We start from the raw sequence: 15,351 nt of genomic DNA, 5'->3' as shown, positions 1-15,351 counted from the left end.
GCCGTGAGGCAGCAATGCTAACCACAGAGCCGCCACTTCCTTCCTGAAAGGGCATTAGTGAACCAGATGGGCTTTTACGACAACTGACACTGGTTACATGGTCACCATTAGGCTAGTACTGTCTTTCCCCAAGTTCCAGATTTGTTTAATTGAATTCTCCATCTGCTACAGGAGGAATTGAATGCGTGTCTGTAGAACATTGAGCTGGGGTTCTGGGTTACTAGTTCAGTGCCATTTCAGCACCACTTTCCCATTGGCCTGTCAATTTCTCTCTATCGTACCTATCAAATAATTTAATCTTTTTAACGCCCCTATGAGGTCGTCTTCTAATCTTCAATATTGAAAAAGACCTGGTCACTATGTATATCCTCAGTCTAAAATTTGCTCTTGATTATACTGTTGTTTGATGGAACTTGCTGTGTGTTAACTGACTGTCTCAATCCCTCATAAATATATTTCTTTACACTACCTCCTGCCTCCAACTGCCTTCATTCAGTGACTACACTTGAAAGTAATGGAATAACGTCAGGTGTTCGGAAATAGCTCTCTTTTTCTCTTGTTGAAGTTTGGGTGGTATGGAAAGACCAACATTTCTTTCCTGAGTAATTGAGGAAACGTTGTATTGATGCTCAGGATATAACTTCTATCCACCCCAGGACAAACCAGCATCACTGAGTTGTGTTCCATCAAAAAGATAGGAATGAGTTGAATCTAATTGGTCCTCAGGACCTCACCTTTCCTAACGAGATATGAAATAATTTAGAAAACAATTTCAAAAATAAAGAAACCCAATATGGGATTGCTGCTTCATTATTCCTTCTTGGGGAGGGGGGAGGAATATCATGATTAAAGTTTTCCCTGGGGCGTGGAACATGTAAAGATCACAGCCTCTTACTCTCCCCTCCACTGACTATCGCAATGCACAACTCCAGGCTCTGGGGATGACCGAAGCGATGATGGTTGCCAACTCTAGTTGGGTGTAGTCCAGAATCTTTCATCATGCCTGCATTCCCTGCTCTTTCCCCATTGGTTATTCAAAGTCTCGTGCTGGTTGGAAAACAGATTCAACTGAATGACTCTCAGCTCTCGGTCAAACATTGTCATCTTCTCCACCTTGTAACAACTTATGAAAAATATTAATAATGCTTTGCTCCTGAACTCCCCTTTCCCAAACTCCTCCCTCTCACATTGTCCCCTCACAACATTCCCCTCAAGCTCCTACAGCTCGAAACAAGAAGGGTTTAGATGTGCAATGCCAAGACAGACAGTGGTGTGGCCCAAGGGTTGGGAAATGGAGGTTAGAATAGTGAGGTGATTGATTTTAACTGGCACAGACTCAATGGGCTGAAGGACCTTTTCTCTTTCTGACTCTATGAGTCACTCTATCCCCAAACTCCTCCCATCCCTAAAATTCTGCCTCTCCAACCACCCCACATTCCAAGCTCTCCCTTCCTAACCTCTCCTTCCCCCCAAACTCTCCACCTCCCTACTCTTCCCTCCAAACTCCCATTTCCTCCACACCCCTCCCCCCCCCCCCCACCACATCCTTGAGGGAGTCTCAGAGAAAGTCGCTTGGAGAGGTGACAGACTCCCGTGGAGACTGCAATGTCCTTCCAGTCCTTTCCAATTGTGGGACTCGGAATGTACATGATTAGCATCTCAGAGACTGAGGCCTTGATCCAACACAGACTTGGTGTGTTTGTGACGAGGATCAGTACTGCTGCATCACTGCAGATTCATGCAATTTCTGGACAGCACAGCCAGAGATTCTAACCCCCTGACTGTCCCACATGAATAGAAATGGCTGAAGGGGATTTCAGAACAATGAAAATTACAGCACAGGAACAGGCCCTTCGGCCCTCCAAACCTACGGTCCAGGAGTTGCCAGGTGGGACTATTTGAGTTTGGGATTATCTTCAGGTTGGACCGAAGGGTCTGTTTCCGTGCTGTATGACTCTATGACTATGTACTACTAGCTTCTTCATGTCTCACTAACCAACATGCAAGACCCTCTACCGCCTTCTCAAACAAATCATCACCAGTGGCCAGAACCATTGGCCTTTCTAGAGTGTGTATTTTCACCTGGCTGGTCCATACTTACGTTTATCGGTATATTCCATGCCATGTAAACGTGTGATTTGAAGTCATCCATCCAGACCTCAGCAGCTCGGAGGGCGTTACGCTTGGCGTAATAGTCAATGTCGTTGTTGTATGGCTTCTTTGTGCGTTCGATGTGGGCCACTCTTGAGCAAGGCAGGACCTCCATGCTGCCCCCGCACTGCCAGACCTGTGTGTGGGTGGGTGAGTTCATTCAGTCTCAGAGTTCACTGCAACCAAAATGCACAGTTACCACCCCCACACCCCCCCCCCCCCCCCCCCACACCCCGCCACAACCAAATCATCCCACAACACCAAACATCAAGAGCCCCACGCTGATACTAACCAAACAAACCATCGGTTCTTTCACAGTCTCCAGGGAAACCTCGCACCTATATCAGGGGGGTGTTCCCAAACTTTTTCCACTCGGGTTGTGGTTTCCAGCTTCAAACTGGGGTGGGCCCCTGTTGAGGGAGGGGTGGGAGTGATGGGGGAGGGGAGGAGGAGGAGGTGTGGACTAGGGAGGGTAAAGGAGGGGATTTCATCACGCAGTGCAAGAATGTAAAGCCAACTTTTCCTCCCCGTTCAGGAGTCAGGAATTCCGGCCATGCCCACACGAGGATTCAAAGCTGGCCTGGGGATTGTTCACTCGGCAGCCATTACCCTCTCACAGACCCTGCATCTCCTCTCGCGGTCCCCACTTTGGGAAGCCCTGACCTGCAGGTGACTCCAACCCAAATATCATGGTTGAATCTTAATTCCCTCAGGCCTACAAGGAATGGGCATTAATGATTGCCCACAATCCGTGTTTTGGAAAAATTACTAACATAATATGAAAGAATGACTACTCCCTCCCCAACGATGCGCAACATTATCTCCTGTCCCTGGAGGATGGCCAAACTGGGGGCAGTGTGTGTTGTGGGGGGGGATGCTCCAACAACAAGACTAACCTAGACTGAGATAGCACCTTCAGTGCAATGAGATGTCCCAAGGAGCTTCACAGAAACCATTATGAAGCACCATGAGACACAGACACATTAGGAGACATTTGATTAGATGGGCAAAGGTTTGGTGAAAAGCTTAAAGTTCAAGACATTTCTTCAAGGAAGAAAGCAAGGAAAAGAGTTAAGGCGGATTGGGGAAAACGTTCCTGAATTTTGGACCGGGGTGCTTGAGTAATTAAAATTCAGGCTTAAAAAGCCAAGATCAAAAGTGTATTGATATGTTGGGCAACTACAGGTCACAGCAGAGATGGAGATGGACGGGCTACAGAGGGATTTGAGAATTTTTAAAGATCAAAGCATTGCCAGGCATGGATTGGTAGGGGAGTGTGAAACTAGAGGGCATCGGTTTAAGGTGGGAGGGGAGAGATCCAAAAATGTCAGACAGAGGGTGATGAGTGTCTGGAACAGGCTGCCAGTAGTGGAAGTGAGTACAGTTTTGACATAATAGACACATTTGGGACAGGTATATGGATGAGATAGGCGTGGGCCAAACACAGGCAAATAGGACGAGTTTAATTGTGAAAACTGGGCGGAACGGGAAGTTGGGCCGAAGGGCCTGTCTCCATGCTGCAGACCTCAATGACTCTGGTCAGCACAGGGTGTAAAATGTGAAACTGACGTGAGGCTACAAGATAAACTGATGGCCTGCCCCATCCCAACACACAGTGACATTTAAATCAGCTCCTGGAATAGAGACATGGCTCAAACAGTATTGAAGAATTCTGTTCCTGGTATTCACATACGTACACTACACTCACAGGCACTTCCAGGTCTAGGCTCTAGAGAAGTAATTCAGATGTACATTTCCCTCAGAATGACATGCTTCAAGAGGGCAGCACTCAATCCAATAGAGACTGAGAATTTCCCACCATTCGGTGACATGCTGTGACACAGTGCTGATAAAATGAGATCGTCTTTTGAAGGCACATTACACACCTGCTGTGAGGCATAACACAACAAATGGGATTTACTGAGAGTTAGGACATGCACAGCAGGGTAAAATAAGACAAAGGACTGCAGACGCTGGAGACAGACAAACAGAAGCAGAAATTGTTGGGGAGATCCAGCAGGTCTGGTAGCATCTGGGAAACGGAAACTGAGTTAATGTTTTGAGTCAGAGTCATACAGATGTACAGCAGGGAAACAGACCCTCTGGTCCAACTCATCCATGCCGACCAGATATCCTAAATTAATCTAGTCCCATTTGCCAGCACTTGGCCCATATCCCTCCAAACCCTTCCTATTCATATACCCATCCAGATGCATTTTAAATGTTGCAATTGTACCAGCCTCCACCACTTCTTCTGGCAGCTCATTCCATACACATATTACCCTCTGCATGGAAAAGTTGCCCCTTAGGTCTCTTTGATATCCTTCCCCTCTCACCCTAAATCTATGCCCTCTAGTTCTGGACTCCCCCACCCCAGGGAAAAAACCTTGTCTATTTATCCTATCCATGCCCCTCATGATTTTATAAACCTCTATAAGGTCACCCCTCAGCACCCGATGCTCCAGGGAAAACAGCCCCAATCTATTCAGCCTCTTCCTATAGCTTAAAACCTGGCAACATCCTTGTCAATCTTTTCTGAACCCTTTCATGTTTCACAACATCTTTCCTATAGCAGGGAGACCAGAACTGAAACCAGTATTCCAAAAGTGGCCTAACCAATGTCCTGTACAGCTGCAAAATGATCTCCCGACTCCTGTACTCAATGCTCTGACCAATAAAGGAAAGCATACCAAGTGCCATCTTCACTATCCTATCTACCTGCAACTTCAAATCTGAAGGAACTATAAACCTGCACTCCAAGATCAATGACCTTTCTTCAGAGTTTCGGGTTGAATGTGGGAGGCAGGCCAGGTATTTGTTGGATTGTCATGTCTAATGTTAATGTGATTGAGATGTTCAGTAGCAAGGAATAATAAGGAAATGGAAATTGACATGTTTCCTGTAGGAAATGGTCTCTGCCATTTTACACACACGAATAAGCCTTGTACTGAGATTAAAAAAAAGCCCTTTAGCACAGCAGATCGGAATTTCAGAAGCATGTCTTAGGGCTTTTACTTGTTAATGCCACATAGTGCTATTCTCTTCCTAACAGTCTGAATCAGATTTTTCTCAGATAAGAAAGATTTACAGCCGTGCTATTTATTGAACTATTAGGATTTGTTCTGTGCTGTCAAAAGGTGACATTGTTGAAATCAAAATCAATGAAATTTGCCAGTGTAAGAAGTCGGAGTGACTGAAGATGGTGTCACTTCACACCACTAATGCTATTAGACTTGCATATTACATTGAAAATTGAGTTGAAATACTATTAAATATTAATTAAATTTGTGCTTTCAGAGTGGGATAGTTTTTAATCCATAAAGCAAGCATAACATTGCAATGTGCTGTGTTTAGAATCGGTTTCTTAATGAACTTTTGAGTTTTAAATTATCAAAAGTCTATTTCTCTCACTCAATTTCCCAGGGAGCTGGGGACAAGCCTATGCAAGAGATTAAAAGGAACAGTCTGACTGATCAAGTACAAGTCTTATAGCTGGAAGTTCTTTGGCAGAATTTTCATCCCTCTGTCAGCACGCACCGTTGTTTTAGGGCAACAGACAAAGGTCAGGAATGAAGAGATGAATGAATGCATTGGATTTCACTTCTGCATTACGTCACTAGGCAGCACTGGGACTAATCCACCTGAAGAGAGACAGCCAGGAGAGAGTGAGAGGCAGCCTTTACATTCCGAAAAGTGTTTGAAATTGGTGAATGTTTGTGCCTCTGAAGAAACTGGGATAATTCTGAATTGCAATTAGATAAATGAAGAAAGGCAATTTATTAACATAGAACTACTGAAGCATTGAGTGGTTGAAGGAAAGATCACTGCTGTATGGTTTCCCCTTAAAAAAATACAGGGTTTTGATCAGATCAGTGAGATTTGGATTGTTCAGTCAAATAGCAGTCTCAGGGAGAATATGCTGAATGCTCCCCCTTCTGCAATATAAATGTCTGTAGAGCTTCCATCAACAGTAACTTACACTGATGTAGCATCTCCAACACTGGGGAAAGGTCATGTAGGTGTACAATGTCAACCACTGCCAAAACAGTGTTGGGCAGACATTATCTTACTTCATAACTGACTCTGCAGGGTCCAATGGGTCCAAACAGGTAAGGGAGAATAGATAGACGCTGTTACTTCAACTACAGGGAGACCGAGATAATCGGTCTGTCTTCCTCAAAATCCATTCCTTACAAAGTCCATCAGGTTGGGTGGAGCTTAATACCATCTTCAGCATTAACCCTTTCCGAACCACTAACTTATACCTGAGAAATGATCCAAGGCAGCTTACTGAGATGGGCTGAGATGGAGACAGGGTGAGTTCAGCCAGGGGTACAGTATGACCGAATTGTTCATTCGATCATACCGTAACATGAACAAAACATAAACAGAATGAGCCTGTTTTTCTAATCGACCCCCTGTTCACAGTCTGGAGCAAGTGGAACCTGAATCCAGCCCTCCAGGCCCAGAGGTAGGGAGACTACCACTGCACAAGACTGGCTGTGCGAATATTTTAAAGTTCTCAATCCTGTTTTCAAATCCCTTTTTTGGCCTTGTCCCTCCCTATCTCCGTCATCTCCTCCAGCCCCAATACCTCTCTCTATCTCTGTCACCACAGCTTCAGCCCATACACTCCTCCCTACCTTTGTCATCTCCTCTATCCCTCTCTATCTCTGTCACTTTCTTCAGATCTTACTCCCCTCCCTATATCTGTAAACTCCTCCAGCCCCAACACCTCCCTATCTCTGTCACCCCCACCAGCCCCTACACCCCCTCCCTATCTCTGTAACTCCCTCCAGCCCCTACACCCCCTCCCTATCTTTGTAACCCACTCCAGCCCCTACACCCCCTCACTATCTCTGTAACCTCCTCCAGCCCCTATCGCTGTATCTCCCTTCAGCCTCTACAACCCCTCCCTATCTCTGTAACCTCCTCCAGCCCCTACACCTCCTCCCTATCTCTGTAACCTCCTTCCTGAGCCTATACCCCCTCCCTATCTCTGTAACCTCCTCCAGCCCCGACACCCTCTCCCTATCGCTGTAACATTCTCCAGCCCCTACACCCCCTCCCTATCTCTGTCACCTCCTCCAGCCCCGACACCCCCTCCCTATCTCTGTCACCTCCTCCAGCCCCGACACCCCCTCCCTATCTCTGTCATCCCCTCCATCACCTACACCCCCTCCCTATTTCTGTCACCCTCTCCAGCATCTACACCCCCTCCCTATCTCTGTCACCCCCACCAGCCCCTACACCCCCTCCCTATCTCTGTCACCCCCACCAGCCCCTACACCCCCTCCCTATCTCTGTAAACCCCTCCAGCCCCTACATCCCCTCCCTATCTCTGTCACCTCCTCCAGCCCCGACACCCCCTCCCGATCCCTGTAACCCCCTCGAGCCCCTACACCCTCTCCCTATCTCTGTCACCTCCTCCAGTACCTACACCCCCTCCCGATCTCTGTAACCTTCTCCAGCCCCTACACCCCCTCCCTATCTCTGTAATGTCCTCACAGCCCCTACTCCCCCTCCCTATCTCTGGAACCCCCTCCAGCTCCTACACCCCCTCCCTATCTCTGTGACCTCCTCCAGCCCCTACACCCTCTCCCTATCTCTGTAACTCCCTCCAGCCCCTACACCCCCTCCCTATCTCTGTGACCTCCTCCAGCCCCTACACCCTCTCCCTATCTCTGTAACTCCCTCCAGCCCCTACACCCCCTCCCTATCTCTGTAACCCACTCCAGCCCCTACACCCTCTCCCTATCTCTGTAACTCCCTCCAGCCCCTACACCCCCTCACTATCTCTGTAACCTCCTCCAGCCCCTATCGCTGTATCTCCCTTCAGCCTCTACAACCCCTCCCTATCTCTGTAACCTCCTCCAGCCCCTACACCTCCTCCCTATCTCTGTAAACCCCTCCAGCCCCTACACCCCCTCCCTATCTCTGTAACCCCCTCCAGCCCCTACACCCCCTCCCTATCTCTGTAAACCCCTCCAGCCCCTACACCCCCTCCCTATCTCTGTAAACCCCTCCAGCCCCTACACCCCCTCCCTATCTCTGTAACCTCCTCCCAGCCCCTATACCCCTCCCTATCTCTGTAACATTCTCCAGCCCCTACACCCCCTCCCTATCTCTATAACCTCCTCCAGCCCCTACACTGCCTCCCTATCTCTGTAACATTCTCCAGCCCCTACACCCCCTCCCTATCTCTGTAACCTCCTTCCTGAGCCTATACCCCCTCCCTATCGCTGTAACATTCTCCAGCCCCACACCCCCTTCCTATCTCTGTAACCCCCTCAAGCCCCTACACCCCCTCCCAATCTCTGTAACCTACACCAGCCCCTATACCCCTCCCTATCACTGTAACTTCCTCCAGCCCCTACACCCCCTCCCTATCTCTGTAACCTCCTTCCTGAGCCTATACCCCCTCCCTATCTCTGTAACCTCCTCCAGCCCCTACACCCTCTTCCTATCTCTGTAGCATTCTCCAGCCCCTACACCCCCTCCCTATCTCTGTAACCCCCTCCAGCCCCTATACCCCCTCCCTATCTCTGTAACATTCTCCAGCCCCTACACCCCCTCCCTATCGCTGTATCTCCCTTCAGTCTCTACACCCCCTCCCTATCTCTGTAACCTCCTCCAGCCCCTACACCCCCTCCCTATCTCTGTAACCTCCTCCCAGCCCCTATACCCCTCCCTATCTCTGTAACATTCTCCAGCCCCTACACCCCCTCCCTATCGCTGTATCTCCCTTCAGTCTCTACACCCCCTCCCTATCTCTGTAACCTCCTCCAGCCCCTACACCCCCTCCCTATCTCTGTAACCTCCTCCCAGCCCCTATACCCCTCCCTATCTCTGTAACATTCTCCAGCCCCTACACCCCCTCCCTATCTCTGTAACCTCCTCCAGCCCCTACACTGCCTCCCTATCTCTGTAACATTCTCCAGCCCCTACACCCCCTCCCTATCTCTGTAACCTCCTCCAGCCCCTACACCCCCTCCCTATCTCTGTAACATTCTCCAGCCCATACACACCCTCCCTACCTTTATAACATTTTCCAGCCCATACACCCCCTCCCTATCTCTGTAACCTACACCAGCCCTACACCCCCTCCCTATCTCTTTAACCCCCTCCATCCCCTACACCCCCTCCCTATCTCTGTAACCCCCTCCATCCCCTACACCTCCTCCCTATCTCTGTAACCCCCTCCATCTCCTACACCCCCTTCCTATCTCTGTAACCCCCTCCATCCCCTACACCCCCTCTCTATCTCTGTAACCCCCTCCATCTCCTACACCCCCTCCCTATCTCTGTAACCTACACCAGCCCTACACCCCCTCCCTATCTCTGTAACCCCCTCCATCTCCTACACCCCCTCCCTATCTCTGTAACCCCCTCCATCTCCTACACCCCCTTCCTATCTCTGTAACCCCCTCCATCCCCTAAACCCCCTCCCTATCTCTGTAACCCCCTCCATCCCCTACACCCCCTCCCTATCTCTGTAACATTCTCCAGCCCCTACACCCCTCCCTATCTCTGTAACCCCCTCCATCTCCTACACCCCCTCCCTATCTCTGTAACCCCCTCCAGCTCCACAACTCTGAGATGTTTTCTTCCCTATAGTCTGGTTTCTTGGTCATCACCAGCTTTTAAGTTCTTCACAAATCTGTCTTCAGATGTCGAGGCCTGCAGCGTTGGAATTCCCATCGTAAACCTCTCTGCTTTTGGATTCCTGTCTCCATGAACCCTGCAAAACCTCTGAAAGCCCATCTCTGTGGCCAGGTATCCTATCCCCCTCCTAATGTTTTGTATTTGACTCAGTCTCATATTTTGAAGAGTTAAGATGCCTGTGAAGAACTTTGGGTCATTTAATAACTCTGAACCATGCTATAAAAATACAAGCATAGTTATTTCAACAATTGTTTAACGAAGCTCAACACATTTTTGCCGTTAGATTACCATGTTTATGTACACTCTCGATAACTCGTACCTTGCAAATGCGGATATTGTCTCTTTGCCTGGATTCATTCCCCATCTCCATAAGGTTGCTTTGTTCAGTATTACTCTCAGTTGTCTAATTCTTGAAATAGTCTCTGATGAAGGTGCAAGCTTTTATCTGGTCAAATTGTTTGTAACATCTTAGAGTGAGAACACTGTAATTTTACTCATTTCTTATCGTTTTCAGACTGGAGGCCTGTGACCAGCGGTGTACGATAAGGATTGGTGCTGGGTCCACTGCTTTTCATCATTTATATACATGACTTGGATGTGAACATCGGAGGTATGTTTAGTAAGTTTGCAGATGACACCAAAATTGGAGGTGTAGTGGACAGCCAAGTGGGTTATCTCAGAGTATAACAGGACCTTGATTACATAGACCGATGGGCCAAGGAGTGGCAGATGGAGTTTAATTCAGATAAATGTGAGGTGCTGCATTTTGGGAAAGCAAAGCTAAGCAGGACTTATACACTTAATGGTAAGGTCCTTGGGAGTGTTGCTGAACAAAGAGACCTTGGAGTGCAGGTTCATAGCTCCTTGAAAGTGGAGTCACAGGTAGATAGGATAGTGAAGAAGGTGTTTGGTATGCTTTCCTTTATTGGTCAGAGTATTGAGTACAGGAGTTGGGAGGACATGCTGTGGCTGTACAGGACATTGGTTTTGGAATATCGTGTGCAATTCTGGTCTCCCTGATATCGGAAAGATGTTGTGAAACTTGAAAGGGTTCAGAAAGGATTTACAAGGATGTTGTCAGAGTTGGAGGGTTTAAGCTATAGGGAGAGGCTGAACAGGCTGGGGCTGTTTTCCCTGGAGTGTCAGAGGCTGAGGGGTGACCTTATAGAGGTTTATAAAATCATGAGGAGCATGGACAAAGTGAATAGCTGATGTCTTTTTCAAAGGGTAGGGGAGTCCAGAACTAGATGGCATAGGTTTAGGGTGAGAGGGGAAAGATATAAAAGGGAGTTGAGGGGCAATTTTTTGACGTAGAGGGTGGTGCGTGTATGGAACGAGCTGCCGGAGGAAGTGGTGGAGGCTGGTACAATTACAACATTTAAAAGGCATCTGGATGGGTACATGGCCAAGTGCTGGCAACTGGGACTAGATTGGGTTGGGATATCTGGTCGGCAAGAACGAGTTGGGCTGAAGGGTCCGGTTCCATGCTGTACATTTCTATGACTCTATGACTTTATAACAGCACCACTAATTGTTATTAATTGTTAACTTTAAATCTGAAATTTTAATCTGAAATAAGCACATTTTTATTTAACAAGGTATTAAGGGATATAGGCCGAAGGCAGGTACATGGAGTTATGCCATAGATTGGCCATGATCTCATTAACAGTGGAACAGGCCTGAGGAGCTGAATGGTCTAATCCTGTTCCTGAATTCCTAATTCAATAGTAAACCTGGATGTAGGCTTGCTTGCTGAGCTGGAAGGTTCAGTTCCAGAAGTTTCGTCACCCAGTCAAAGTGGTCTCCTTCCTCATCTACCGTATGTAAGGATACTAGTGAGAGAGGGTCATGTCATTTTGTGGCTAGGAAAATCACCTATACCGTGTATTCAAAAAGAACGGGTATCCAATGAACACAGTCCGCCGATTTCTAAGCAACAAACCCAAACAAGCAGACAAAATACGTCCAGAAACCTTAGCCACTCTCCCCTACATCAAAGACATTTCAGAAGTGACTGCCAGACTACTCAGACCCCTTGGCATCATGGTAGCCCACAAACCCACCATCACACTAAAACAGCAGCTAATGAACTTGAAAGACCCTATACGAATAACAAGCAAACTAATGTCATTTACAAAATACCATGCAAACACTACACTGGACAAACAGGCAAAAAGCTAGCCACCAGCATGCATGAACATCAACTACCCACAAAATGACACCACTTCGACTGGGACAACACATCCATCCTAGGACAAGCCAAACAAAGATATGCACACACACATTGAGTTCGACCCGATCTACCACCCCCTGAGAAAAAGAACATCAAGTGACTTCACTGGGAGAAAGTGAGGACTGCAGATGCTGGAGATCAGAGCTTAAAAATGTGTTGCTGGAAAAGCGCAGCAGGTCAGGCAGCATCCAAGGAGCAGGAGAATCAACGTTTTGGGCATAGGCCCTTCTTCAGAATTCCTGAAGAGGGGCTTATGCCCGAAACGTCGATTCTCCTGTTCCTTGGTTGCTGCCTGACCTGCTGCGCTTTTCGAGCAACACATTTTTAAGATCAAGTGACTTCACCGCAGGAAATGACATCACCAATCCAAAGAAACCCAAACATATAAACAGAAAGCAGGAATTTTCAGCCTGAGGCCCACTGAAGATGTTAACTAGTATGGTGACGAAACGTCTGGAAATGAACCTTCCAGTTCAGCGAGCAAACCTACATCCAGAACCTCAACCTGAGCTACAAATCCTCTCAAAACTCACCAATATTAAGTCACTAAACTAGTATTGCAATCAAGGTAATAAAGGTAAGGCTTCCAAACACAAAATACAAAAGCCTCAGTGATCATCTAGAAACCAATTTCCAAACAGGGGCCCCTTTACAAACAAGACGGTAGGCTTGTACCCCAACCACAGGCACTCCCTGATGTCACCCATGGGTGTGGGATCCAAAATGCTATTGGGCGTGGCGCTCCATGGGCTCACTGGTGAGCCAACACTACCCTGGTACTATATGGGGAGGCATCAGATATCAGCACCACCGGTTGGCCAACACTTAGATAACGATAGTTGCTTTTTCATTTCCCTAAAGGCTACTTAAAATCATAGAGTCATAGAGATGTACAGCATGGAAACAGACCCTTCGGTCCAACCCGTCCATGCCGACCAGATATCCCAACCTGCCATCTGCCAGCACCCGGCCCATATCCCTCCAAACCCTTCCTATTCATATACCCATCCAAATGCTTCTTAAATGTTGCAATTGTCCCAGCCTCTACCACTTCCTCTGGCAGCTCATTCCATACACATACCACCCTCTGTGTGAAAACGTTGCCCCTTAGGTCTCTTTCCCCTCTCACCCTAAACCTATGCCCTCTAGTTCTGGACTCCCCTACTCCAGGAAAGAGACTTGGTCTATTTATCCTATCCATCCCCCTCATGATTTTATAAACTTCCATAAGGCCACCCCTCAGCCTCTAACGCTCCAGGGAAAACAGCCCCAGCCTGTTCAGCCTCTCCCTGTAGCTCAGAGCCTCCAACCCTGGCAACATCCTTGTAAATCTTTTCTGAACCCTTTCAAGTTTCACAACATCTTTCCGATAGGAAGGAGACCAGAATTGCATGCAATATTCCAACAGTGGCCTAACCAATGTCCAGCCGCAACATGACCTCCCAACTCCTGTACTCAATACTCTGACCAATAAAGGAAAGCATACCAAACGCCTTCTTCACTATCCTATCTATCTGCGACTCCACTTTCAAGGAGCTATGAACCTGCAGTCCAAGGTCTCTTTGTTCAGCAACACTCCCTAGGACCTTACCATTAAGTGTATAAGTCCTGCTAAGATTTGTTTTCCCAAAATGCAGCACCTCACATTTATCTGAATTAAACTCCATCTGCCACTTCTCAGCCCATTGGCCCATCTGGTCCAGATCCTGTTGTAATCTGAGGTAACCTTCTTCGCTGTCCACTACACCTCCAATTTTGGTGTCATCTGCAAACTTACTAACTGTACCTCTTATGCTCGCATCCAAATCATTTATGTAAATGACAAAACGTAGAGGGGCCAGCACCGATCATTGTGGCATTCCATGGGTGAGCTGAAAATGTGTTGCTGGAAAAGTGCAGCAGGTCAGGCAGCATCCAAGGAACAGGGGAATCGACGTTTCGGGCATAAACCCTTCTTCAGGAATGAGGAAAGTGTGTCCAGCAGGCTAAGATAAAAGGTAGGGAGGAGGGACTTGGGGGAGGGGCGTTGGGAATGCGATAGGTGGAGGGAGGTCAAGGTGAGGGTGATAGGCCGGAGTGGGGGTGGGGGCGGAGAGGTCAGGAAGAAGATTGCAGGTTAGGAAGGTGGTGCTGAATTCGAGGGTTGGGACTGAGACAAGGTGGGGGGAGGGGAAATGAGGAAACTGGAGAAATCTGTGTTCATCCCTTGTGGTTGGAGGGTTCCTAGGCGGAAGATGAGGCGCTCTTCCTCCAACCGTCGTGTTGCTATGGTCTGGCAATGGAGGAGTCCAAGGACCTGCATGTCCTTGGTGGAATGGGAGGGGGAGTTGAAGTGTTGAGCTACGGGGTGGTTGGGTGGGTTGGTCCGGGTGTCCCAGAGGTGTTCTCTGAAACGTTCCACAAGTAGGCGGCCTGTCTCCGCAATATAGAGGAGGCCACATCGGGTGCAGGGGATGCAATAGGTGATGTGTGTGGAGGTGCAGGTGAATTTGTGGTGGATATGGAAGTGTCCCTTGTGGCCTTGGAGGGAGGTAAGGGGGGAGGTGTGGGCGCAAGTTTTGCATTTCTTGCGATTGCAGGGGAAGGTGCCGGGAGTGGAGGTTGGGTTGGTGGGGGGTGTGGACCTGACGAGGGAGTCACGGAGGGAGTGGTCTTTTTGGAATGCTGATAGGGGAGGGGAGGGAAATATATCCCTGGTGGTGGGGTCCGTTTGGAGGTGGCGGAAATGACGACGGATGATACGATGTATATGGAGGTTGGTGGGGTGGTAGGTGAGGACCAGTGGGGTTCTGTCCTGGTGGCGATTGGAGGGGCGGGGCTCAAGGGCGGAGGAGCGGGAAGTGGAAGAGATGCGGTGGAGGGCATCGTCGACCACGTCTGGGGGGCAATTGCGGTCCTTGAAGAAGGAGGCCATCTGGGTTGTACAGTTTTGGAACTGGTCCTCCTGGGAGCAGATGCGGCGGAGACAAAGGAATTGGGAATATGGGATGGGAGGAGGTGTAGTCTAGGTAGCTGTGGGAGTCGGTCGGTTTATAGTAAATGCCTGTGTCGATTCGGTCACCCGAGATAGAAATGGAAAGGTCTAGGAAGGGGAGGGAGGAGTCTGAGACGGTCCAGGTGAATTTGAGGTCGGGGTGGAAGGTGTTAGTAAAGTGAATGAACTGTTCAACCTCCTCGTGGGAGCACGAGGCAGCACCGATACAGTCATCAATGTAGCGGAGGAAAAGGTGGGGGGTGGTGCCAGTGTAGCTGTGGAAGATGGACTGTACCACATATCCTACGAAGAGGCAGGCATAGCTGGG

At 48.5% G+C, this 15,351-nt stretch overlaps 1 protein-coding gene across 2 annotated transcripts in view; it reads right to left on the bottom strand.

Moving 5' to 3' along the window:
* galnt9 (polypeptide N-acetylgalactosaminyltransferase 9) overlaps positions 1 to 15,351 on the bottom strand; it is a 373,573-nt gene that overhangs the window by 84,753 nt on the left and 273,469 nt on the right. For both annotated transcript variants that reach the window (XM_072587704.1, XM_072587703.1), the window contains exon 7: positions 2,102 to 2,287. In XM_072587704.1, the coding sequence (XP_072443805.1) occupies positions 2,102 to 2,287 (186 nt within the window). The remainder of the gene's footprint in view (positions 1 to 2,101; positions 2,288 to 15,351) is intronic.

Source organism: Chiloscyllium punctatum, chromosome 17, assembly GCF_047496795.1.
Source record: "Chiloscyllium punctatum isolate Juve2018m chromosome 17, sChiPun1.3, whole genome shotgun sequence".
NCBI lineage: Eukaryota > Metazoa > Chordata > Chondrichthyes > Orectolobiformes > Hemiscylliidae > Chiloscyllium > Chiloscyllium punctatum.
The sequence above is the reverse complement of the archived record's forward strand: the minus strand, read 5'-3'. Positions and strand labels throughout refer to the sequence as shown.